Raw genomic sequence first — 26,774 nt, forward strand, 5'->3', positions numbered from 1 at the left:
TAGGGAGGAGGGCCAGAGACCTTGGTAGAGGGCAGTTTCCCCAGAGCTTGCTCTGAAAACATAGAACTAGGTGCTCCATACAAATTGGGTGCCAGACAATGAGGGGGGCCCAGAATCCCACCCACATCTGGTAGCCACTGGTCACCCCTCTCTCCCCCCACCTGAGTGGTGTCAGACACAGCCTAGTGGAAAGTTAGGACTGTGGCCACCACACGGTGACAAGGCCACCACCCACTGTGGTGTCGGTGGAGACCATATGGAGAGCCAGGACTCCTACCCACCCACCCAGCAGTCCTCAGGAGCCCACGCAAAGGTTTCCAGTGGGAAACCTACACTTCTAGCCCCACATGGTGTTAAGGTGAAGCCTCTCCCTTCTGCTGCTGAAGTGGGGTCAGAGAAAGCCAATAAAAAGAGGAGGATTAAATAATATGAAAACATCTGGGTTTCAGTAGATAACCACTCATCACACAAAGAATGAGGAAGATTTTAAGATGCATTAATACAAAGCTGGGTGTTTTGGCTCATGCCTGTTATCCCAGAGCATTGGGAGGCTGGGGTGAGAGGATCATTTCAGACCAGGAGCTCCAGACCAGCCCGGGCATCTCTGCTAACAAAATTTAAAAATTCTAAAAATGAATTAAAAAAGACAATATATGCCAACATCAAGGTGACAGAGATGTTAGAATTAGCTGCCAAAAATTTTAAAACAGCCATGATAAAAATGCTTGAGTAGCAATTACAAACAAGCCTGAAACAAATGAAAAATTAGAAAGCTGCAAAATATGGAAAGCAAACTGATAGAACTAAAAGTAGAAATAAACAAATCCACAGTTATAGTTGGAGATCTCAATACTCCTCTCTTAACAATTGATAGAATAACCAAATAGAAAATTAGCATGGATATAGAAGAACTCAACATCATCAAACCAACAAGATGTCATTGACATTCGTAGAATACTCAACAGAGAATACATGTACTTTTTAAGTCCCTATGAAATATGTATCAAGATAGGCCATACCTTGGGCCATAAAGGAAGTCTTAGCAAATTTAAAGAATTTAAATCATACAGAGTGTTCTCCAATCAAAATGGAATCAAATTAGATATTAATAACAAAGATAACAGAAAAACCTCCAAATATGAAAACTGAACAACATCCTTCTAGTACTCATGAGTCAAAAAGGAAGTTTCAAGGGAAATTTTAAAAATACATGGAACTGAATGAAGAAAAAATACAACATATAAAAACTCAAGGGACATAGCTAAAGCAGTATTAAGAGGAAAATTTATAGCACTAAAAATGCATATTTTAGAAAAGAAGACAAGTCTCAAAAAAACCTAAGCTCTCATCTCACAAACCTAGAAAAAGAAAAGCAAGTAAAACAAAGCAAAAGCGAGCAAGCAAACCACAACAACAACAACAACAAAACAAGCAGAAGGAAGAAATTAAAAGATAAGAACAGAAACTGATGAACTTGAAAATGCAAAAGCAATCGAGAGTACTGGTTCTTTGAAAATATAAATAAAATTAATAAATCTGTAGCTAGAGAGAAGGCTGAGATAACTGATAGCAGGAATAAAATAGGAGCTATCACTACAGACCCTGCAAATATCAAAAAGATAAGGAAGGAAATACTACACGCAATTCTACATACATAAACTTTACAACTTAGATAATGGTCTGCTTCATCAAAAATCACAACTCACCCAATTTCTAATAGATAATGTAAATAGCCTGTAACTATTAAGAAAATTGAATTAATTATTTAAAATCTCCCAATAAAGAAACCTTTAGGCCCAGATGATTTCATGGGATAATGCTACCAAACATTTAATAAAGAATTAACACCAATTCCTCACCATATTTTGGAAAATAGAAGAAGAGGAAATATTTTCCAACTCATCTTATAAGACCAGTGTTACCTTTATACCAAAATCAGACAAGGATAGTTCAAAAAAAAGAACACTACAGATCAGTATCCCTCATGAATATAGATGCAAAAACCATAAACAAAATATTGGTAAATTAAATCCAACGAAGTATGAAAAGCAAACGCCATGACCAAGTGGGATGTATTCCAGGAATACAAGGCTAGTTCAGGATTCAAAACCCAATCAGTGTGATCCACCACATTACCAAGCTGAAGAAAAACCACACAATCATATCAATCAGTGTAGACAAAGCATTTGATGAAATTCAGCTTCCATGTGACAAAAGCTCTCAGCAAACCAAGAGTAGAAGGAAGCCTGTTCAACTTGATTAAAAGCACTGACAAAAAACCCACAGCTAACAGTATGCCCAATGGTGAAAGATGAAACGTTTTTTTACCCCAAGACCGAGAACAAGGCTCCCTCATTTTTATCCAACATTGTACTGGGAGTTCTAGCTAGAGCAATGAACAAGAAGAGGACATAAAAAGCATGAATGTCAGAAAGGAAGAAATAAAACTGTCCTTATTTGCAGATAACATGAATGCTTATGTAGAAAATCGCAAAGAATCCATAACAAAACTCCTACAGCTCATAAGTGAGTTTAGCAAGGTCTCAGGATATGAGATGAGGGCGAAGAAATCCACTGTACGTCTATATAGTAGCAATAGGCATATGGATACCAAAATTAAAAACACAATACCATTTATGATTGCTCAACACCAAGAGGAATATTTAGGTGCTAATCTAACACGACATGTACAGGACTTGCATGCTGAAACCCATGTAATAGTGATGAAAGAAATAGAGTTTGAATAAATGGAGACACACACCATGTTTACAGTGTGGAAGACTCAACATAACAAAGAGATCAGTCTCCCCAGATTGATATATGGGTGCAACATAATTCCTATCAAAATCCAGGCACAATGTTTTTGGTAGATACATACAAGATTATTCTAAAATTTATATACAAAAGCAAAGGAACTAGAATAAGTAAATATTTTCTTGCATATTTTGAACATAGCATTTTTTTAAACATTTTTTGAAAAATTTTTTGAAAAACAAGAATAAGATGGGAAGACTCAGTCTACTGAATTTCAAAGCTTATTATGTAGCTATGGTACTCAGGATTGTAGGGTATGGTCAGAGGGAGACACATAGATCAATGGAACAGAAGAGAAAATCCAGAGGTAGACCCACACAATATGTGCAACTGATTTCTGACAAAGGTGCAAAAGGAATTCAATGAAGCAAAAATAGCCTTTTCAACAAACAGTGCTGGAGCTACTGGATATCCATTGGCCAAAGTGGGAGGAAAAAGACCCTCAACCTCTTAAACCTTCTACAAAAATTAACCCAAAGTAGATATGAACATAAATGTAAATTGTAAAACTATAAAACTTTTAGGAAAAATATGGGAGAAAATCTTCAAGATCTGGGGCTGGACAACACCAAAAGCACAATCCATAATATTTATATTCAACAAAATTGAAAACTTCTGCTCTGTGAAAGCCCATATAGAAAGGAGGCAAAGACAAGCTGTCAGTGGGAGAGGATATTCAAAAACCGTGTGTCTGACAAAGGACTAGTATCTGATATTGATAGAATCTCAAGACTCAGGAAAGCAAACAATCCAGTTGTTACATGGTCAAAAGATGTGAAGAGACATGTCACCCAAAAGCACACACAGGTGGCAATCCACACATGGAAAGGTGTTCGACCACCATTAGGGAAATGTAAGTTACAACCGTAAGGGAATACCCCACACCTACCAGGAGAGCCAAGATAAAAGACCGTGGCAGCGCTAAACTCTGGGGAGGATCCTGAGGAAGGAGCTGCTCCCCCATGGCTGGTGGGAATGTAAAATGGCATGGCCACTCCAGAAAACAGCTTGCCAGTTTCTTCGAAACTAAACGTGCAATTACTGTGTGCCCCAGCAACCAGCAACGACACTTTTGGGCATTGACCCCAGAGAAATAGAAACATATTCACACAAAGGCCTACACAGATGTTTGTAGCAGCTTTATAGCTAAACACAGGAGATGACCCAGGGGTCCTTCAACCGGTGAACGGCGAAACAGACCGTGACACCCTCTGTGGAGCACAACTCAGAGACGAGCAGGAGGGCATGGCTGACACCTGGAGAACGGTGCAGAGTGAGAAACGCAGATCCTGAAAAGCTACGTAGTGTCTGACTCCATTCATATAACGTTCTTGGAGAAGTCGTGGTTGCCGGGCGTTGAGGAGGGCGGGCTGGAGGAACGTGGGTGCATCTGCGAGTGGCACAGGAGGGTCCCGTGGATGGAGGCGGCCTTTGTCTCAACTGTATGGATGTCAATATATTCGCTACTTGGCAAGAGTCATCATTACAGGAGACGGAGTTAAGGATACACAGGATCTCTCTGGATTGTTTCTTAACACTGCATGTAAATCCACAACTATCACAGAATAAAGAGTTTAAAAAGGGATTTCCAGGGCCAAATGAATTTGGGGAACGACATACTTTACTTCTCTTTGAGAACCATGTTCACCCTGAAATCACTGAATAAGCTCTGTGATGGGCATGTTTAACATATTTTTAACTTTGTTTATTTAACATATTTAACTTTATTTCACCGAACGCTTCCCAACATGAGTGCAGGTGGAACAGCCCCCAGTCCAACAGGAAGCCGTCCTCCTCAGACCCCGCATCTCTGCAGCATCAGCACCACCTGTGAGCTTGTTACAGGTGCACAGTCTTGGACCGCCCAGCCACTAAAGCAGAATCTTTATTCCAGCAAGGTCTCCGGGCGATTCGTGTGTGTAGCTGTTTGAGGCATGGCCTAGGATAGGCCGGGAGACATCAGCAGAGACGGCTTCACTTCACAAAGCACCATAGTTGCCCCACTGAGTGAGCAGGCAGGAAGGAGTTAATGTGATTGGCCCAAGGTCACCGCTGTGAAGGGCAGGGCTGGGCCCGTGCAGGGCTCCTGGCGGACGATGGGATATCACTCACCTCAAATATTTACTCGTGATCCACCTGCCAAAGCCCTCGGGAGGCCGTGGGGACATCAGCTCAGTCCGCAGGCCCTCTCTTCAGCCTCCTTGGTCGCTACAGAGGACCCTGCCAGGTGCAGCCCCAGCACCCTCCCACAGGTGCCTCTTCTCCCACGTGGAACGGGGTGGGCTGACATTCTCAACCTCTCCACACTCTGGCATTCTTCCTTTCTGTGACCGTTTGCTTCCTCCCTGTGTGAGCTGGAACCAATCCCCTGCTAACTTCCTCCTCGTTCTTCTCTAAACATTTATTGAGTACCTACTGTGTGCTGGAATAAGGCAGGGCCATGCCCTCATGAAGCTGACACTCCTATTTGCGTAACCATCCCCAGGTGTGTCCCAGGTGTGTCTGAAGTGTGCCCAAGCTGTCTCAGGTGTGCCCCAGCTGCATCCCAGGTGTGCCCCAGTTGCATCCCAGGTGTGCCCCAGTTGCATTCCATGTGTGCCCCAGGTGTGCACTAGCTGTCCCAGTTGTGTCTCAGGTGTGCCACAGTTGTATACCAGGTGTGCCCCAGCTGTCTCAGGTGTGCCCCAGCTGCATCCCAGGTGTGCCCCAGCTGCATCCCAGGTGTGCCCCAGGTGTGCACCAGCTGTCCCAGGTGTGTCTCAGGTATGCCACAGTTGTATCCCAGGTGTGCCTCAACTGTCTCAGGTGTGCCTCAGCTGTCTTAGGTGTGTCTTAGGTGCATCCCAGGTGCATCCCAGGTGTGCCCCAACTATCTCCAGTGTGTCTCAGCTGTGCCCCAGGTGTGTCCTAGGTGTGCCTCAGCTGTCTCAGGTGTGCCCCAGGCATATCCCAGGTGTGCCCCAGCTGTCCCAGGTGTGTCCTACGTGTGCACCAGCTGTATCCCAGGTGGATCTCAGGTGTGCCCCAGGTGTGTCTCAGATGGGTCCCAAGTGTTCCTCAGCTGCATTTCAGGTGTCTCAGGTGTGCCCCAGGTACAGCCCAGGTGTATCCTAGGTATGCCCCAGCTGTCTCAGGTGTGCCCCAGGCATATCCCAGGTGTGCCTCAGCAGTCCCAGGTGTATCCTACATGTGCACCAGCTGTATCTCAGGTGTGCCCCAGATGTGTCCCGGGTGTGTCTCAGGTGGATTCTGGGTGTGTCCCAGGTGTGTCCCAGCTGTCCCAGGTGTGTCTCAGATGTGCCCCAGGTGTGCCACAGCTGTGTTCCAGGTGTGTCTCAAGTGGATTCCGGGTGTGCACCAGGTGTTCCCAGGTGTGTCTCAGCTGTTCCAGGTATGTCCCAGATGTGCCCCAGGTGTGCCACGGCTGTGTCCCACATGTGTCTCAGGTGGATTCTGGGTGTTCCTTAGGTGTGTCTCAGGTGTGCCCCAGGTGTGCCCCAGGTGTGTCCCAGATGTGCCCCAGCTGTACCCCAGCTGTCCCAGGTGTGTCCTAGGTATGTCCCAGGTGTGCCCCAGGTGTGCCACAGCTGTGCCCCAGGTGTGTCTCAGGTGTGCCCCAGCTGTATTCCACATACGGCCCTCTGAGTGGAGCCTTGGTTTGGTGTAGCTCCGAGGATCTTCTGCTCCCTGGTCCTGGTGTCACCAGCAACTGTCTCTTGACAGTCCTGCCTTGCTTGCAAACCCCAGGTGAGAAGAAGAAAAATAATTGGGAACTGACCCCTCAGTAAGCACTGGTGGTCTCACCTACAGACCCCCAGGAAGCTGGTCATTGTGGGCTTTTTTCCTCTAAATTCCTATTATCAGGTGGTTTTCTTCTCACTTGCTATTTTCTTAAAAATAAAAATGAAATATAGTAGGGAAAAACAGCCTTTGTAAATTATGGTTTCTCCTGGCACCACCCTCTCCTGTCGGGCCCACATCCCAAGGAAAGAGCAGGCTTGAGCCTGGCTGCTGAGGCCAGGGGGTGGACGAGGCGGTTCAGAACAGAGCTCTGAGTGCCTCTCCAGCCGGGGGCCCCAGAAGCCTGGGAGTTATTTGTCCGTCTCGGGAAAAGCGAGGCGGCCCCTTGGAGGAAAGGGCCGGGCAGAATGAGCTAATCGGATTCCAAGCAGCTCAGGGGATTGTCTTTTTCTAGCACCTTCTCGCCACTCCTAAGCGTCCTCCGTGACCCCAGCTGAGATTTAGCCTGGTGCTGTGTCAGCCCTGGGCTCCCAGGGGCTTCCCAGTGGTCCCTAGGCACCCTCAACACGGCCAGGGCATCTCCCTCGTCCAGCGAGGGCAGGGACGGGCCACAGGCCAAGGGCAGCGGTCGGGCCTGCTCTGCTGTGAGCACCGCCGGCTTGGCCTCGGCCGATGGGCCCTCACTCCTGAAGCGGGCAGGAAGCCAGCTCCGGGATGGATTTCGGGTCCTTGGAGACCGTGGTGGCCAACTCTGCCTTCATCGCCGCCCGAGGCAGCTTTGACGGCAGCAGCTCCCAACCCTCCCGGGACAAGAAGTACCTGGCCAAGCTCAAGCTGCCCCCGCTGTCCAAGTGTGAGTACCTCCGTGACAGCCTCAGCCTGGAATTTGAGAGCGTGTGCTTGGAGCAGCCCATCGGCAAGAAGCTCTTTCAGCAGTTCCTGCAATCAGCAGAGCAGCACGTGCCAGCCCTGGAGCTCTGGAAAGACATCGAGGACTATGACACAGCAGACAACGACCTCCAGCCACAGAAGGCCCAGACCATCCTGGCCCAGTACCTGGACCCCCAGGCCAAACTCTTCTGCAGCTTCCTGGATGAGGGGATGGTGGTGAAGTTTAAGGAGGGGCCCGTGGAGAGCCAGGACGGGCTCTTCCAGCCCCTGCTGCAGGCCACCCTGGCACACCTGGGCCAAGCCCCCTTCCAGGAGTACCTGGGCAGCCTGTACTTCCTGAGGTTCCTGCAGTGGAAGTGGCTGGAAGCCCAGCCCATGGGGGAGGACTGGTTCCTGGACTTCAGGGTGCTGGGGAAAGGGGGTTTTGGGGAGGTGTCGGCCTGCCAGATGAAGGCGACCGGCAAGCTGTATGCCTGCAAGAAGCTGAACAAGAAGCGACTGAAGAAGAGGAAGGGCTACCAGGTGAGCAGCGCGGCCCAGCCAACAGGGATGGGGCAGCAGGGTGCAGAGGGCCCCCAAGTCGCTGTCGGGCTCCGTGGCCCTTAACAGCTGGTGCCTCGCCAGCCTTGCCATGTGGGCGCCCTGCGGCCGTGCAGTCACGGGCAGTTCCAGTCCATGTGCAGAAGTCCCTCCTCGGAGAGGGACCTCCACATTTTTGGGTGGGGACATCCCTCCTCGGAGAGGGACCTCCACATTTTTGGGTGGGGACATCCCTCCTCGGAGAGGGACCTCCACATTTTTGGGTGGGGACGTGCCACCTTTGCTCGTCAGCTTTTCACCAACCACAGACTAGCCTCAAGTGTGGGGGAAAGAGGACCTCTCAGGGGAGGCTGAAGAGGGCAGGGTCTCCGGATTCTTTGCCATGGCCGTGGAAGACTTTCCAGGGACCTGGCTCCTCTGATGGCAGTGAATGCAGGAGGAAGTGAGGCAGGACGGAGGCAGCCTCACTCCGATGACACTTTCTGTGAGGAGAAGCCTGGCGTGACACCGGATGCAGGAACTATTCCCCTGACTGCGCTGTTCTTGGGGGTGGGAGTGAGCGACGGGCACGCAGGCCACGCTGTTTCATCCGCTCTGCCCACTGGCGTCAGACTGTGCATCTGGGGCAGGATCAGCAGAAGCTGCTTACAGGTCTTAAGGGTGAGAGGCAGCGGCTGCACCGGGTGTGGACGTGATCTCCCGAGCCAGCCCCCTGCACTTCGGCTCCACGCAGCTCCTGGCCCCTCTCCCACCGCGCAGCTGTGTTGAGGGCACAGGAAACTCTTAGGGTTAAGCAGCAGCCGCTGTGCACCCTGGCTCTGCAGGGCCTCAACCCTTAGTGAAGGTGAAATACCAGGTGGTCATGGCGCTGGGCAGAGGCCCTGGAATATCCGTGTGTTCTTGCCGTGGAACTCGGGGTGGGTAACTATGCCACGTGGTTGTAGCAGTAATTTTTTTTTTTTTTTTTGAGACGGAGTCTCGCTCTGTCACCCAGGCTGGAGTACAGTGGCCGGATCTCAGCTCACTGCAAGCTCCGCCTCCCGGGTTTACGCCATTCTCCTGCCTCAGCCTCCCGAGTAGCTGGGACTACAGGCGCCCGCCACCTCGCCCGGCTAGTTTTTTGTATTTTTAGTAGAGACGGGGTTTCACCGTGTTAGCCCGGATGGTCTTGAACTCCTGACCTCGTGATCCGCCCGTCTCGGCCTCCGAAAGTGCTGGGATTACAGGCTTGAGCCACCGCGCCCGGCCTGTAGCAGTAATTTTTTAAAATTAGCTTTCTTGACATCTAATTCCCACACCATGCCATTCACATCTAACTGTAAATTTAACCCAACAGTCAGCCTCTTCTCCTGACTTCCATCACCTAACTGAACTCCATACTGACATCAACTGAACACCTCCCCCAGTGTGAATGCACAGAAAGGGGCCTCCGACGTCAGGAATTCCCTCTTCAAAGAGGGGTGTGCTGTCCTTATCCAGACACTTACAAACTCATTCAGTGGAGCATTGTGAGGTTTTAAAATAAAGACAAAACGAAGCAGAGTGGTGAGGTGGTTTGGGAGGTGCTGGTCTGTGATCCCAGCCCACAGGGGCCTAGACAGCAGGGAGGGCTGTGGCTGCAGGATTGCTGGGCAGGCAGGGCTGGCGGGGTCCTCACCCATGTTGCTCAGCCGTGGGGCTTGAGCCTCCCCTTGCCAGAGGCTGGCCCGGAAGACCAGAAGTCCCCTGTGTGAAGGAATTCACACGTCTGGTTTTCTGAAATGGGGGTACAGACATGTTTTGAAGTCATTTGCAATTGCTCCGTGAAAGGCGCATTTAAAGCGTGTTTGCGACTAGTGGCTGTGTGTGCAGTGGGCGTGGCCGTGTGCACACGGTCTCTACAATGCACTGGTCCCTTTCCTATTCAAAGCCATCACATACTCATCGTCTCACTTTTCAGGGTGCTATGGTGGAGAAGAAGATTCTGATGAAAGTGCACAGCAGGTTCATTGTGTCTCTGGCCTATGCGTTTGAAACCAAAGCTGACCTCTGTCTGGTGATGACCATCATGAACGGAGGCGACATCAGGTAAGGGCTGGTCCAGAGGGCGCCAGGGGACCCTGCTGTCCCACTGGGTCAGGGTTTCCGGCGGCGGGGGGCCCGATGGGGCTGCTTCCTGTGTGTAGAGCCATGGTGGCCCGAGGCCTGCCCTCGAGGGAAAGCCTTGCACCCATCACCGTCCCCTTCTCGCTGTCGGTAGGCGCCGGTTCCTGAAACAATACACCCTGGACCCACATTGGTGCAGGAGCCTGGGAGGCGCCCAACCTGACAGCCAGGGCACCTCCTTGTGTGTGGCCCTGGTGTGGGTGTGGGGGGCACGTGGTGCTGTGGGGGACGCATGATGCAGTGCAGGGGCCTCTGCAGGGCTGAGGGCCTTGCACCAGGAGAGTAAATGAAGATGAACTTCACCAGCGCCCGCCCATTCCTGGGGCTGACGCTGGAGCTGGAGACAAGATCAGGCCAGCTGGGGCCATGGCCTTGCTGCTTTCTGGCAGAGAGGAGGTGGTGCTGCCTCCACAAAGTCCTGGCCCCGGATCCATCACCGAGGCAGGCGCCAGGCCCGTGTGGGAGATCAGATCACAGGCTCGCTTGGTACCTGGGCCGCTTAGCCATTGCTTGGTTCTGTTTCCTGGTCTATAAAATGGGAAGAGATAATATCTAAGTTGAAAGATTGTTTGGCCAGGCGCGGTGGCTCAAGCCTGTAATCCCAGCACTTTGGGAGGCCAAGACAGGTGGATCACAAGGTCAGGAGATCGAGACCATCCTAGCTAATGCGGTGAAACCCCGTCTCTACTAAAAAAATACAAAAAAACTAGCTGGGCGAGGTGGCGGGCGCCTGTAGTCCCAGCTACTCGGGAGGCTGAGGCAGGAGAATGGCGTGAACCCGGGAGGTGGAGCTTACAGTGAGCCGAGATCCCGCCACTGAATTCCAGCCTGGGCAACAGAGCAAGACTCCGTCTCAAAAAAAAAAGAAAGATTGTTGGAAGATTAACAGTGTCTGATACCCCTAAGGTTGGGGATGGGCAGGGGCCATGGCTGTGGTTGGCAGCACCATGCCCCATTCTCACCTGCTTTTAATTTCCAAGGAAACTCCTTCAGGTGAGGCTGGTGGCCCATTTTTCAGATGAGGAATGTGAGTCCAGACTAAGTCACCATGCCAGGTGCCCAGGCGGAGGGGAGGGGGCGCCGGGAAGCACACACACGGGGGTGCCCAGGCAGAGGGGAGGGGGCGCTGGGAAGCTTAGTCACAGGGGTGCCCAGGGAGGGCCTGGTGGCTCCGGCCGCCTCATGATCCACCTGGCTCCAGGGCCTCCTCTCCTGTTTCCTGCGACTATACTCCTGGTGCCACCTAGTTTAAATAGTTTATTTTATTTGTTAGGTTTTGCTTCTTGCAAAACCTGTCCACGGAAAACATAAGAAATGATGTTTTATGGGGGAGGAAAGAGGCTGAGAAGAAACACCTTGCTGCAAATCCTTCACGAGTCTGATGAACTCGGGGCCTGCGGAGCTCCATCCCGCCTCGGCCTGGCCTCTTCCTGAGACGGTCTGGGCTGTTTTCCAGCACCTGCAGCCCACGCCAGGAAGCATGGGGACAGGAGACACACGTGGACGGCACTTTCTCCCCGTTAGCCGTTGGGGTTCGGGGTCCCTGAGCTGCTAACGCCGCCAGCCACCATGGCCTCGGGGTCTCCTCTGCAGGGACGCTGGGGGGCCAGGCCTCAAAACGACCAGAACGCTGGCTGGTTCTGAGGTCCCCACTCTGTCTTTCCATGATTTTACTCCCCATTAAACCCGGGGCACATGGCTCCTGCGTGTCTGCCCCCAGGTACCACATCTACAACGTGAATGAGGAGAATCCCGGCTTCCCGGAGCCGCGTGCCGTCTTCTACACGGCGCAGATCATCTGCGGCCTGGAGCACCTGCACCAGCGGCGGATCGTCTACCGCGACCTCAAGCCTGAGAACGTGCTGCTGGACAACGACGGTAGGCGGCGCCCGCGGCGGTGAGGGATGGGGGCTCCGAGGACGGCGGGGCGCAGCTTCCCTGGAGGTCTCTGCACAACCTCACGAGGGTTGACAGCTGCGTGGACAGCGGGGGTGTCATTGGGCACCAGGAGTCACGGGAGTGAGTGCAGGGGTCTGCGGTGCAGAACTAGCTGGGAATGGTGAGTCTGCTAGGCCCAGTCCCCACCTTCCTTCTGCCTGAATGAGGCATCACACAGGGATTCTTCTCAGAAATAAACACAAGGGTTTAGGCTCCCGACGCTGGCAGGTCAGGCAAGTGCGAGACACGCACCAGGGCCCAAGAGAGTGTGGGGGGCTGGGATGGGAGGATCCCGGTGGGCAACACCCACGCCTAGCTGCAACACGACCGGCCCTCTTCCCTACACCCTGCGCCCTTCACCGTCAGCCAGGGAGCCGCTGTCATGTGCATGGTGTGTGCTGTGTACGTGTATGTGGTTTGTGGGGTGTGTGTTGTGTGTGAGGTATGTGTGTGGCATATGGTGTGTATGTGTGGTGTGTGATTGTGTGGTATGTCTGGTGTGTGTGGTGTAAGTCTGGGGTGCTGGGGCCTCGTGGTCACTTGGTATGTGTATGTGTGGTGCGAGATATCTGGTGTGGTACGTGGTATGTGTGGTATTGTGTGTGGCGTGTGTGTGTGTGGTATCTGTATGATGTGGTATGTGGTATGTCTGGTATTGTGTGTGGTATGTGTGGTATTGTGTGTGGCACGTGTGTGTGAGGTGTGTATGTAGTCTTTGGTTGTTGGTGTGTGCTGTGTGTGTGGTCTGTGGAATGTGGTGTGTGTGGTATGTGAGTGTGCAGTGAGTGTGGTGTGTCTGAGACCATGTGGGTTGTGTGTGGTGTGTCTGTGAGTTTGGCTGGGGAGGGGAGGATCATGGGCACTGGGTGGTGCTTATGGCTGTTTGGTGTGTGTGTATGTTTGTGGTGTGGTCATGGGGTGTGTGTGTGGGGTGTGTGTGTATGTGTTTGTGGTGTGGTGGTGGGGTGTGTGCATGTGAGTCTGGCTAGGGAGGGGAGGCTTCTGGGCTCTGGGACCTCATGGCTGCCTGGTATGTCTGTGTGTGGTGTGTGTCTGTGATATGTGTGTGTGGTGTGGTATGTGTGGTATGGTCTATGTGGTCTGCGTGTGGTATGGTATGTATAGTGTAGTAGTGGTGTGTCTGTGTGGTATGGTGTGGGTGTGTGGTGTGATCTGTGTAGTGTGTGTGGTGTGTAGTGTGTGTGTGGTGTGATCTGTGTGTGTGTGGTGTCCATGGTGTGTGTTGTGATCTGTGTGGTGTGTGGTGTTTGTGGTGTGTGTGTGTGTGGTGTCTGTGGTGTGATCTGTGTGGTGTGTGTGGTGTAGTGTGTGTTGTGTGTGTGCGTTTGTGTGAAGGTGGCTCTGGGCTCACTGGTACCTGTGCAGCCAGGGGTGACTCCACTGTGTCTGCCTCTCAGGCAATGTCCGGATCTCTGACCTTGGGCTGGCTGTGGAGCTGCTGGATGGGCAGAGCAAGACCAAGGGCTATGCAGGGACCCCAGGTAAGGGTCTGAGCACAGCTGGGGAGGCTCTGTGCATGTGTGCATCTCTGTGTACATGTGTGTCTGTGTGCACATGCACGTACGTGTGAGTTTGTGTATATATGTGTGTGTGCACATCATGTACATGTGAGTTTGTGTGTATATGTGTGTCTGCACATCATGTACATGTGAGTTTGTGTATATATGTGTGTGCACATCACATATATGTGAGTTTGTGTATATATGTGTGCCTGTGTGCACATCACGTACATGTGAGTTTGTTATATATGTGTGTGTACATCACGTACATGTGAGTTTGCCTATATATGTGTGTCTGTGTACACATCACGTACATGTGAGTTCGTGTATATATGTGTGTGTGTGCACATCACGTGCATGTGAGTTTGTGTATATATGTGTGTGTACATCACGTACATATGAGTTTGTGTATATATGTGTGTCTGTGCACATCACGTACTTGTGAGTTTGTGTATATGTGTGTGTCTGTGTGCATATCATGTACATGTGAGTTCGTGTGTATATGTGTGTGTGCACATCACGTACATGTGAGTTTGTGTATATATGTGTGTCTGTGTGCACATCACGTGCATGTGAGTTTGTGTATATATGTGTGTGCACATCACGTACATGTGAGTTTGTGTATATATGTGTGTCTGTGTGCACATGGGCGTCTGTGTGTGCCTGTGTCTGAGGGTGTCTGTGTGGTTGTGCATTTATGTGTATGTGAGTGTTGTGAACCCTGAAAATCGGAGGCAGGTACCAGTTAATTTAGAAAGTTTATTTTGCTGAGGTTGAGGACACGAGTCCATGATGGCCTCAGGAAGTCCTGACGACCGCGGCACGGTTTGGTTTTACACATTTTAGGGAGCCAGGAGACATCAGTCAGCATACGTAAGATGAACACTGGTTCTGTCTGGAAAGGCGGGGACAACTCGAAGTGGGGAGGGGGCTTCCAGGTCATAGGAAGATAAGAGACAAATGGCTACATTCTTTTGAGTTTCTGATTAGTCTCTCTAGAGAGGTGGTCAGATATGCATTTATCTCAGTGAGCAGAGGGCCACTTTGAATAGAACGGGAGGCGCGTTTGCCATAAGCAGCTCCCAGCTTGACTTTTCCCTTTAGTTTAGTGATTTTGGGTCCCGAGATATTTTTCTTTTACAGTGTGCATGTGTGTCTGTGTGTGCATGCCTGCGTCTCTGTGCACATGTGTGTGTGTCTGTGTGTCTGTGTGCATGTGTGCCTGTGTGTGCATGCTTGCATCTCTGTGCACACACGTCTGTGTGTCTGTGTGTCTGTGTGTATGTGTGCCTGTGTGTGCATGCCTGCGTCTCTGTGCACAAACGTGTCTGTGTGTGCATGCCTGCGTCTGTGCACACACGTGTGTCTGTGTGTGCATGCCCATGTCTCTGTGCACACGCATGTGTCTGTGTGCCTGTGTGCCTGTATGTGCATGCATGCGTCTTTGTGCACATATGTGTGTCTGTGTGCATGTGTTCCTGTGTGTGCATGCCTGGGTCTTTGTGCACACATGTGTGTCTGCTGTGTGCCTGCATGTGTATGTCTTTGTGCATACGTGTGTGTGTGCATGTGTGCCTGTACATGCCTGTGTGTGCACACACGTGTCCGTGTGCCTGTGTGCCTGTATGTGTATGCCTGTGTCTTTGTGCACACATGTGTGCATGTGTGCCTTGTGTGCATGCCTGCATCTCTGTGCACACATGTGTGTCCATGTGCCTGTGTGTGAGTGCACATGCATGGTGCATCCTGCTGCCTCCCCCATCCCGTCTCATCTCCTCTCACCTCCCCCCAGGCAGGGAGGCTCGCAACACCTGCGGAGGAGAGGAGACCCCCACAGTCAAGCAGAGCGGGGTCCGTGTTCCGGGCCCAGCACCTGCTGGCGTGTGGCCTGTGTGCTTTACTTAACCTCTGAGCCTCCTGCTAGCACTCGGTGCACAGGCTTGCTGAGGAGATCTCACACGCCATGTGCCTGGCGCCTATGTACAGCAGCCACACTGTGAATTTCAGTTCTTCCTCCCTCCTCTGCAGTCTTGAGGGTCCGCGTGTCGAGGCTCACTCCTGCAGGGATTTCCAGAGATCGTCCCTTCCCCGGGGTTGCTGTGGCTCTGGGGAGGCGGTGCTGTCGCCTGGTGGGGTCTGTGTGCGGTGGTGTTTCGGATCCTCGCATGTGGCTGCTTAGGCACTGGGTGTGTTTGTGCCGTGGCCAAGGTGGGGACATCCTTGCTGCAGCTGGACTTAGGGGAAGGTGCACCTCGGGATGGGGGCTAAGGACTGTGTCCCCACACTTCTGAAGAGGGGCAGTTCTGTGCTCACACCTCTCACGGCTGGGTTGCAATCTGGATGCGGGATTCAGTAGCCACTGAGTGCTTAGGGCTCTGTGAAAGGCACCCAGCGGTCGAAGGTCTGAGAACTTTCTGGAAGGCAGCTCACCCTGGGGGATCCCATGGCTCAAGGAAGCCTCGGGTGGCACCTGTTCTTCGTGAGATGATCCAAGCCTCTTTCTGGGTCTGTAGAAACGGTGGGCACTGTGGCCCTCAAGTCTTTGGGATCCTCGCCAAGCCTGGGTGTGACCGCGTGGGTGGAAGCCCCCTCACGCGTTTTGGGGAGATCCAGGTGCACTCCGAGGCCGGGACTTGAAGAGTTAACCTCACGGATGGAAAGGGCCCAGCTTTGAGGCCGAGTGTGATGGCCCGGCTGGCCGCCAGGGGGCCCCCTGCCTTCGCTGGTGCCCGTTCCTCAGAGCCCCAGGTGCACACAGCAGGGCTGGGCTCAGGCTGTGACCCCAGCACAGTGACCTGGAGATGCTGACGTCAGGGTGCAGGCTGGGAGGCCGGTGCCAGTTCAGCAAAGCCGCAGAGTCTGTGTCCTTCTTCCTGGCACTCTCGCACCCTCCCACACAGCCCCCCACGCAGAGAGAGATACCACAGCCATCAGGAGTCTGTCCGGGGACTCCCCCTTGCCAGTTCTGTGCCGGCCCAGGGGCGTGCACAGGGTGGGGCCGGTCATGCCCGGTCCTCAGTTTGAGTTTAGGGGCAGGAGAATTTGTGAACAGAGCAGATAGAGCTGGCTCCCTCACGCTTTCTGTCAATATTTACTGGCCGCTGCGTGGCTGCAGGTCCCTCAGGAGGCCTGGGGCACGAACAGGTGCGCCGTCCGGGCTGCGTCATGGGGTCAGGCCAGGAGGGCTGGGGGGCTCCTTGGCCCAGGAACTGACAGGAGCCTGCGGTCTGGTGGGCCTTGCTTGTGCCTGGTCTGGAGCTGAGAAGGCTCTGGGTGGGTCTAGAGGCTGTGATCATGTGAGCAGTTCCTCCCCGGGGTCTGGGCAGAATTCTGACATCAGTGTAATCCTGGACCAGCAGGGCATATTCAGGGCCTATGGCTCTGTGGAGGAGGGTTCCTGCGACTCTTTTGGGGAAAAAGGATTCTGTGGCCACATCAGCCTGGCCCTCAGACACAGTAAAGGACCAGGAAGGACCTTGACCCAGAAATGTCAGAACTGACCAGCCCCAGCAGCCCCCATGCCCCAGCCTGCGGCCCCTCTGCCCAGTCCCAGGACGTCCGTCATGGGGCCATCTAACGGGCCTGTCCACCACTGTGTGCTGGGCTGGCCTCACCTGGGTGGCAGCTGGGGAGCTGACATAGCTCACACAGGCCCCACGTGCCACACAGAGCTGGCTCAGGGGCCAGGCAGGTGTCTGAACCTATCCTGGAGTCTGACTCACCAGAGCAGACGTCTACCAAAGACCCTGTTTGGTGAGCATGTAGCCATCTGGAGGGAGTCCCCAGAGCTCATGGCTACGGCCACTGGAGACAAGAGGGCAGAGCACTCAGGGAGGCAGCCCACAGTCTGTGGACTGGCTTGTGGGTTGTGGACTGTGGGATGTAGGGTGTGGGCTGTGGGCTGTGGCCTGTGGACCATGGACCGTGGCCTGTGGGCTGTGGACTGTGGGCTGTGGACAGTGGCCTATGGGCTGTGGGGTGTGGGCTGTGGCCTTAGACAAGTTGCTGCACATCCCCATCGTGACTACCCATGGCGATGAGGAGTACCCATGCGATGAGGAGTACCCATGGCGATGAGGAGTACCCATGCGATGAGGAGTACCCATGCGATGAGGAGTACCCATGCGATGAGGAGTACCCATGGCGATGAGGAGTACCCATGACGATTAGGAGTACCCATGCGATGAGGAGTACCCACGGCGATGAGGAGTACCCATGTGATGAGGAGTACCCATGTGATGAGGAGTACCCATGGCGAGCTCATGGCATATAGTGGACTGCTGTGCCTGGCACTCAGGGCAGGCTGGAGCAAGTGCTGTGCTCATCACCATGATGGCATCGCAGTGGGGCCTGGAGGGTCTGCGGCCATCACTCAGAGATGCCCTGGCTCCGTGGAACAGGCATAGGGCTGGACCATGGAAGTGCCTGAGCTGAGGCAGGCGGGGTCTGCGGTTTCCACCCTGGAAGGGAAGCTTGCTCACAAGGAGAGGGAAACCTCAGTGTGTGGCTGTGGCCTTGAACCTCATCTCTGTGAAGAAGGAGGGATACCATGGAGAGGGTGGAAGGGCCGGGGAGGGCACAGCCTGGCTGGCAGGGTCTGCAGGGAGCCACAAAAGGTGGACAAGGCCAGGTAGGTGGGCAAGCCTCAGCCAGAGGTGGGGAGGAGAGGAGAGGACCCTGTGCCAGCCTGAGCAGCGCGGGGGTGCCTGAAGGCCACAGTCCACACTGGATTCCGTCTTCTCTGTGAGGAGGAGCTGGGAAGGGTTTGAGAGGTGCTTGGCTGCCTCAGAGTCAGGCCACGGTGAGGGGAGGCGCCTCAGAGTCAGGCCACGGTGAGGGAGGCGCCTCAGAGTCAGGCCACGGTGAGGGAGGCGCCTCAGGGTCAGGCCACGGTGAGGGGAGGCGCCTCAGGGTCAGGCCACGGTGAGGGGAGGCGCCTCAGAGTCAGGCCACGGTGAGGGGAGGCGCCTCAGGGTCAGGCCACGGTGAGGGAGGCGCCTCAGGGTCAGGCCACGGTGAGGGGAGGTGCCTTTTAGGGTGCAGAAGACTCGAGCTGAGACTGTGGGACCAGGCGGAGAACTCGGCTTCAGTGAACTAGACATACGTGAGCCTGGCGTGGCTTCCAGGCAGGAACCTAGAGCAGGGGTGTTTGTGAGTGTGGAAGTGCGGAGCCTAGAGATCTGCCTTGACGTTAAGACACCAGCAGACGAGCGAGCAAGGCTGCCGGCTCCGTTGCTCCCTGATCCGCTGGCAGAGCCAGAGCACAGAGTGAGGAGTGGAAAGTGTGTTTGGAATTTAGTGAAGTGTCAGGAAGCGGACACTCAGATATTCTCGTGGGCTGGACACACATGTGATGTGCTTTCCCTCCTGAAGTACCGGGATGGGGGCAGTGAAGGAATCTCGCTAAAAGCACAAACCCACGTGCTCAAAGGAGGGTGTGAGTGGCAGCGTCATGGCAGCTGAAAGACTGACGATGGGTGAGGGGAGCCAGCAGCTGACACGAGGAAGCAGAATGCTAAGCTGCTACCAGAGCCCCCTGAAGCAGCACGGAACTGTCAGTGCCCAGTGCCTGGTGTCTGTGCAGAGGTGGCTTTGGCGGATGAATGACTTCGTGAGAGCAGCTGCACCCAGAGCCATCCCTCCATCCCGAGACAGCCCCCGTGGCTGCACCCAGACCCATCCCTCCATCCCGAGACAGCCCCCGTGGCTGCACCCAGACCCATCCCTCCATCCCGAGACAGCCCCCGTGGCTGCACCCAGACCCGTCCCTCCATCCCGAGACAGCCCCCGTGGCTGCACCCAGACCCGTCCCTCCATCCCGAGACAGCCCCTGCAGCTAAGGGCCTTCTTGGCAGACAACTGGGGCTGCCTCTCTGGAGAGGACACACCCATAGCACTCCTGGGACACCGGACAACTGGAGAACAGGCTGACAGCTGAGGAAGAGGAGAGTGACGGATAGCTGGGGCTCCCCAGGCCTCCTCTGAACTTGGTTCCCAGAATGTGGTGGACCCGCCTTGGCATGATCTGACCAGCTCAAGAGGAAAATTCAAAAGAGATTGATGTTGGATTCTCCCCAGTAAGAGTCCAGGAAGGCTGCCTCAGTGCAGCTACAGTCAACAAGTCCCGCGTTGGGCCCAGCACTGGAGTGGGCATGGGACATTTTTGGTTGTCACAGCCTGGGGGTGCTGCTGTCACCCCGTGGGCAGAGTCTGGGGTGCTGCTCGGCACCTGGTAACGCACAGGGCAGCCCCTCCACAAAGGATATTCTGGTCCCAAATGTGGAGAGTGCTGAGGCCCCGAGGGATGCATCCTCAGAGCATCAGTCCCGCGATTGCCACAGTGCGTGCCCACCATGGAGGTGACCGCCTCTGAACCCGCAATGTCCCTTGCTGGCAGGTTTCATGGCCCCCGAGCTCCTGCAGGGCGAAGAGTATGACTTCTCCGTGGACTACTTTGCCCTGGGGGTCACCCTGTATGAGATGATTGCGGCCAGAGGACCCTTCCGAGCCCGTGGAGAGAAGGTAGGAGGTGGCCGGCAGGTGTCTCTGCAGCCACCCTGGTGCCCTGGCTCTCACTGGGGACAGGGCAGCGATGGGGTCTGTTACTGGGGCAGACCTGGGAGTTGTTCTGTGGGCCCTGGGGTGGGGAGGTCACAGATTCACGTCCTGGGGTCTCGCTCCTGGTCCGTGCTGTTCTGTCTCGATGAGTGACGCCCCCAGCCCCTGAGGCCTGCAGGTGGAAGGGCTGAGGGATTCCAAGTCACCCTGTGCCCCAGGGCAGGCAGACCCTCCCACCGGAGAACACACCACCACTCAGGCTCTGAGGGCCCTGCTGGGTCGGTCCCTCTGGGGCAGGCCGGAGAAGGGAGGGTGACTTACCCACTGTGGCCCCAGACCCTGGGCAGCAGGACAAACCACCTTCATGGGGTGCAGCTTCATCCCCTGGGGACTGGCGAGGCCGGGGCTCCTGGGGACACGGGAGTGGGCCCCCCCTCCCTGGACGGTCTTATCCCTCGCTGTTGCAGCACAAGCTCCCCTTCTCCCCAGACGCCAAGAACCCCACAGCCCACGGTGGGCCCAGCACTGCTCTGAGCTGCTGGGTCTCCTCTGAGCACCCCCTGGGCTGTCTCGGCTCCTAGGTCACCAGAACTGCAAATAGAGATAACGTTGGGAGGTGCCAGTCCCTTATTCGAGACAAGTGGAGCAAAGCTGGCTTTTCCCCAGTGAGGCTGACTCAGCTCAGGGCTGGGGCTTCCTCTTGTTGGACCGAGGGAGTGGCCGCACAGAGCCAGAAGGCTGCCATCTCAGAGTCCCATTGGGCTGGAGGGGTGTGGCTCTTCCCTGGTCACCCATTGCCCGCTCGATGCCACCTGGGCCATGCCCACCCGTCTCCCTCCTGACTTCCCTGGACGTGTGACCCATCCCACCAAGACAGGTTTTGCAGCAGAGTCGTCCCGGGACGCTAGCACGCCCGTGGCCACTCTGCATCTGTAGGACGTGGCGCAGGCGTGGGCTGCCAGGGCAAGGGGATGTCTATGGGAGGGGCATCGATGGCCTGATCCAGGGGCCTTGGGGGCTGAGCAGCACCCTTCACACTGTGCCCACCGGTGGGGCCTCTGGTGGGGAAGTGAGACCTTGGCAGAGCTCCTGAAGACCACAAAGCCACCGAGGCTTCTGTCCACCACGGCGGAGTGAAAACGGAGGCTGCTCCCCAGCTGGGCCCACACTGGCCTTCAGTTTCCTGTCACTCCTCCTTCCTCGGTGGGTGCGGCTGTGCTGGGGGTGGGTCAGACAGAGTCCCTAAAATGCACAGCACCCACCTGTGGCTCCTGGGAGCTTCGCCTTTAGGATTCCATTCCTGAGACTGGAGCCTCAAATGTTGCTGTGCTGGGGAGGGGCACAAGGCCTCACGGGTCCTCCACCCACGTGGGTGAGCAGTGGCTCTTCTGGGAGGAGCTGTGGTCTGGTCTGACTGCCCAAGAGAGGCGGGTCCGGCAGGGCTAAGGCGACGCATATCCCTGCAGGTGGAGAACAAGGAACTGAAGCAGCGGATCATCTCAGAGCCTGTGAAGTACCCGGACAAGTTCAGCCAGGCCAGCAAGGACTTCTGCGAGGCGCTGCTGGAGAAGGACCCAGAGAAGCGCCTGGGGTTCAGAGACGAGACCTGCGACAAGCTCCGCACCCACTTCCTCTTCAAAGACCTTAACTGGAGGCAGCTGGAGGCCGGTACTGTTGGACGCCTCAGCCCCGGGGAGAGCGGGGGACTGGGCTGTGTGGCCACCCGGTCCAGCCTGTGAGAGTCAGCAGGGAGGAGTGCCTGAGACCCCTGAGGCTCTCCCTCTGCCCCCAGCAAGGCCCCCAGTCCTCCACTCATCCTCCCGGCCCCAGGACAAGCCGATGGAGCTGGCATCAGGCCAGAGGGCTCTGGGTGCGATAGGGGGCAGGAAACATGCTGGCTGCACTGGGACCTCGAGACCCAAACCTTCCACCACATCCCCGGGTGCTGGAGGGAGCCCACGATCAAACAGAGGCCGGCAGCTCAGGCTGTCTGCCAGGGAGAAAGTCATCCATCCCCAGCACTTGCTTGTCAAGTGGATGTGGAAGATACTATGTGTGTGCATGTGCGTGTGCATGTGTGCGTGTGCATGTGTGTGCATGTGTGTGTGTATGTACATGTGTGTGAGCGTGTGTGCATATGTGCATGTGTGTGCGTGTGTGTGTGCATGTGCATGTGAGCGTGTGCGTGCGTGTGTGTGTGCGTGTATGTGTGTTCGTGCACTTGTGCATCTGAGACACAGCCATGCCCTCTAGAACCCTGTGGTCAGGTGGAAGGGTCAGTCCACGTGCAGTGTGACTAACTTAGGACAGGGCCACGGGTGACTAGAGAGCAGGAGATCCCCCAAATGAGAAGTCGCTTTCGTATATTGGCATCACAGCAATGACTGCCGGACAGGTGCCCTGGGCAGGCCCAGCAAGGCAAGGATGACTGAGGTCAGGGAGCCCAAGGGGGCTCCAAGGGGTCACAGGACGAGGAGGGGACCCTTGAGAGGAGGGGTCCACCCACCCACTGGGGATGTTGATGTCTGTGACTGGCTGTGCCTGGCCATCGGGGCCGTGGTGCGTCAGGGAGGGACGCTGGTTTGGGAGGAAGCTGCCAAGTTCACTGGAGCAAGTGCTGAAGCACTTGGGGTCTGGGGTCTGCAGAGTGTGCAGGGGAAGCCCTGGTGGGGACGGGGCCCCAGGGGAAGGGGTGTTTGGGAGGAGACGGCTTCATGATGAGGCCCTAGGGGAGGCTCCCAAGGAGGCAGACGCGAGCGCCGGGCCCTTTCACGAGAAGGCTCCAGAATGGGCCCTGGGATCCCGGGCTGCTTCCGCCGCCACTCAAGCCCCAGCTGTGTGGTCTCAGGGAAACCAGGGGCCGTCCAGGCACACCGGGCTTTCTCTATCCGCCTCGGGGACACTTCCCCAAGGAAGAGCTGCCCCAGGCCTTTGTGCATCTCAGAGCCACGGCGGGAGGGGCTTTTTGGCTAAACGGCGCTTCTTTCCCCGCGCGAGGTGCCTGCCTCTGTGTTTTCTGTCTCCCACAGGGATGCTGATACCCCCTTTCATCCCAGACTCCAAAACTGTCTACGCGAAGGATATTCAGGACGTGGGTGCCTTTTCCACCGTCAAAGGTGTGGCCTTTGACAAAACAGACACAGAATTCTTTCAGGAATTCGCCACGGGCAACTGCCCCATCCCCTGGCAGGAGGAGATGATCGAGACGGGCGTCTTCGGAGAGCTGAACGTGTGGCGCTCGGACGGCCAGATGCCAGATGACATGAAGGGCGTCTCCGGGGGCTCTGGCTCCTCGTCCAAGTCAGGAATGTGTCTGGTTTCCTAGGTGACGCCCCAGAGTCCACGTGGAGGAAAGGGACCCACAGGGCTCGGTGGGGGCCGCCTGCCTCCGTGGTGCCAGCCTGGGGTCCGCCAGCAAGGGGACACGCGGTTCCCTCCACCCAGGTCCCCATTACGCCGTCTCCTTGCGGCCCAAGGAGGAGAAAGCCTGTGTCGGCCTGAGCCGCCAGACGCACACCTGGTGCCGTGAGCCCCCAACCGCATAGTTACTCTCCAGAGGGAGTAAGCCAAAAATCTACAAACTCTCAGGGAGCCTCCGGCACTGGCGAGTGACCAACTGTGCGGTCAGGGGCAGAGACTCGGCTTGGGCCTCCCAAGACCTTATCCATCGGCTTCCCAGAGCCACGTTCCTCAGTGGGAGTGCACTGTGGCCAGGTGAGGGGTTGGTGAACCCTGGCCACACCCCCGGGCCCCACTGGGGAGGGCCGGACATCAGCCCCCACAGGTCCCTCTGTGCAGGCTCCTGCCTCCCAGGGTGCCCGGGCCCTGTGCTGGTGGCCTGCATGCCACATGGTCTCCTGCACGCCAGGGTGCCGTGGTCCGCATCTGCCAGGCGCAGGCTTTGTTGGGCTGTTGGGAGGAGGGGAGTGGGTGTGGGGTTTGGGGGTCTCAGTGCATCTCGGGGTCTCCTCATCTCAGTGTCCAGCTGATGGTAGCTGGTGCAAAGTTCCCACCCCTGATCTGGGGGCTGCAAATGTTTTCTGTCTTGACACTGAGCCCCGGAAGCACCCCTGCTGCTATTGGTGGGCAGAGCCGGGACCATGTGCTCTCTGACCTCTCCCCGGACCAGGGCTGGTCCGGCTCATCTCCCAGGGGACACTTCAGGCCACGAGCCTTGTGCACAGGGACAGAGCTCCTTGCTGCAACCCCTCTCTGTGTTCCCAGCAGCAGTAGCACTGGAGTCCTAAAGCCACAGCCGGGAAAACAGTCATGGCCCACCCTCTCCTACAGCCCGGCCCCACCCACAATGCACCTGGCATTTCCAACTGCACTTTGAACACCGAAGGCTCCCCGAGTGCTTTGTGTGTTTTAACTGCAAGAAGCGAGTTCCGCTGCAACTGCCTCCAGGACACACTCCCTCCTGAGGGCCGGCGGTGCTGGCCTGGGTTCCGTGGCCTCAGCGGCGGGCTCAGAGGGAGTCCATCCAAGCCACGGGGGAGGAGTGGTGATGCGGGGCCTGAGGACTCCTTTCCAGAGAGGGTCTCTGAGCTCCTCTTAGGAAAGAACTTCCTTTGAGCCCCGGCCACTGTTGTACCAGTGGGAGAAGGAGCCTGATCCCGCCACATGTGGTCACAGGGAGAGAAGACGGTGGGACGTCCCTGTGAGCCTTGGGGTGGAGCTGGTGGTAGAAATAAGCCCTGTCTACTCTCATTTGGCGAGACGGACTGTGGCGAGTGGCTGATGATGTGATTGATGGAGACAGGGTAGCTTGGGAAGGCCCCACTTGGGGGTGTCATGTCCTGCAGGGAGTGGAAGAGATGGGTCCTCTGTAGCCTGGACTGGGGGGTCTCACAATGTCTCCCAGAAGCGGCAGAGACAACTGCCTGAGAGTCAGCGCTGCGGTGGGCAGGGCCTGTGCCCTCACAGTCCCCAGGCTGCCAGGTCATCCTTTTCTTGTTGGGGAGAAGAGGACCCTGGCAATCCACAATTTTGGAGATTTGCTGACTGCAGCCAAAATGGGGACCCAACTCCCTCCTATGTGGTTTTAGATCTTCTGGAGGGAAGATAGGCCACAGCCCAGGGTTAGGAGCATGTCTTCCCATAGATCCTAAGTCAGCTGTGCCCCAGGGTGAGGAGCACGTCTTCCCACAGATCCTAAGTCAGCTTCGCTGCAGGGTCAGGAGCACGTCTTCCCACAGAACCCCAACAGAACTCCACGTCGGCTGGTTTTGTGGAGACTTTCACGTGTCCTGTCCAGGTGCCTCGTGCACCTGCAGACTGTTCTTGGGAAGCAAACCTGGACTGCAGAATAAACCTCCCAGCCTCCTCCTGTCCTGGCTCTGAGAGTCTGACACTTCTGAGACCTGAGATGTTCATGAGAAGCTCTGGGGTGTCCAGTGCTTTTTGACCTAAAGCTGCCCATCCAGGTGCACCTGAACAGGCCCAGGCAGGCCCAGGAGGAGGCCCGTGGGAAGCTGCCGGACAGATTTCCGTGTCCACTCTTTCTCCTTCCTTCCTTCCTCCCTTCCTCCCTCCCTCCCTCCCTCCCTTCTTCCTTCTTCCCTCCCCTCCCCTCCCCTCCCCTCTTCCTTTCTCTTTCTTTTCTTTTCTTTTCTTTTTGAGACAGGGTCTCTCTCTGTCACCCAGGCTGGAATGCAGTGGCACAATATCAGCTCACTGCAACTTCTGCCTCCCGGGTTCAAGCGATTCTCCTGCCTCAGCCTCCCAAGTAGCTGGGACTACAGGCGCCCGCCACAACACCCGGCTAATTTTTTGTATTTTTAGTAGAGGTGGGGTTTCACTGTGTTAGCCAGGATGGTGTTGATCGCCTGACCTCGTGATCCACCCACCTCAGCCTCCCAAAGTGCTGGGATTACAGGCGTGAGCCACCATGCTTGGCTACACCCAGCTAATTTTTGTATTTTTAGTAGAGATGGGGTTTCACCGTGCTGGCCAGGCTGATCTTGAACTCCTGACCTCAGGCGATCTGCCTGCCTCAGCCCTCCTGTTTTGTTTTCTAGAATGTTACACATTTATTAGGTAATGGCTATCAATCTGACTTCACTACACTCTGGAACATGAAAGACTCCATTTCTGACTTTTTAAACCCATTTTAACCTGCCTTGCATTCCTATGACCCTGGACAGGTGAGCAATCTCATCCCGGCTTTACTGGGATCGGGGGCTTGGAGGAGCTGTGAGTGGTCACGGCGGTGGAGGGGAGCCTGGCTTCCGTGCCGGAGAGGAGCCCCATGGCCCCCAGGCCCACCAAAAAGACCCTCTGCCTGTCTCAGGGCTGGGTTGCCAGACACGATACAAGACATCCCAATGAATTTGAATTTGAGATAAATATGGAATCATTTTTTAGTGTAAGTCTATCCCATGCAGTGTGTGGGACATACTTGTCCTAAAAAATGCTTCATCATTTTTCTGAAATTCAGATTTAATGGGATGTTCTGCAGTTTTCTTTTGGTTAACTCTGGCAAGCTTGTTGCAGATTATATATTTATCTGTAAGATCAGCAGTGGTTCCACTGCACAGGCAACCTGTTTGGTTAAAACCACAAAAGCAGCTTCATTTTTGGCTTCTGCCATCTCTTGGGTCAGCTGAGTGGTGTTTTCACCCCTTG

The 26,774-nt window shown here is 55.0% G+C and overlaps 2 protein-coding genes across 2 annotated transcripts in view; both read left to right on the top strand.

The window, feature by feature from the left end:
- Positions 1–7,269: 7,269 nt before the first annotated feature.
- GRK1 (G protein-coupled receptor kinase 1) lies at positions 7,270–23,616 on the top strand. The gene is made up of 7 exons (XM_015121524.3): positions 7,270–7,968; positions 9,926–10,053; positions 11,852–12,009; positions 13,488–13,571; positions 19,987–20,111; positions 21,614–21,815; positions 23,177–23,616. The coding sequence occupies exons 1-7, from the start codon at positions 7,270–7,272 to the stop codon at positions 23,470–23,472; spliced, it is 1,692 nt and encodes a 563-aa protein (XP_014977010.2). The 3' UTR covers positions 23,473–23,616.
- TMEM255B (transmembrane protein 255B) overlaps positions 21,115–26,774 on the top strand; it is a 65,438-nt gene continuing 59,778 nt past the window's right edge. Inside the window, exon 1 of the mRNA XM_015121526.3 lies at positions 21,115–21,118. The gene's annotated coding sequence lies outside the window, so the exon portion shown is untranslated. The remainder of the gene's footprint in view (positions 21,119–26,774) is intronic.

The sequence above is a fragment of the Macaca mulatta genome, chromosome 17 (genome assembly GCF_049350105.2).
Source record: "Macaca mulatta isolate MMU2019108-1 chromosome 17, T2T-MMU8v2.0, whole genome shotgun sequence".
Classification (NCBI taxonomy): Eukaryota; Metazoa; Chordata; class Mammalia; order Primates; family Cercopithecidae; genus Macaca; species Macaca mulatta.

What these genes read in the sequence shown, in the direction of transcription:
- GRK1 (XM_015121524.3), top strand. Translation starts at nt 7,270, where the DNA reads ATGGATTTCGGGTCCTTGGAGACCGTGGTGGCCAACTCTGCCTTCATC. An exon ending in CGTGCTGCTGGACAACGACG is followed by an intron (nt 12,010 to 13,487) that starts GTAGGCGGCGCC and finishes TCTGCCTCTCAG; the next exon opens with GCAATGTCCGGATCTCTGAC. An exon ending in TCCGAGCCCGTGGAGAGAAG is followed by an intron (nt 20,112 to 21,613) that starts GTAGGAGGTGGC and finishes ATATCCCTGCAG; the next exon opens with GTGGAGAACAAGGAACTGAA.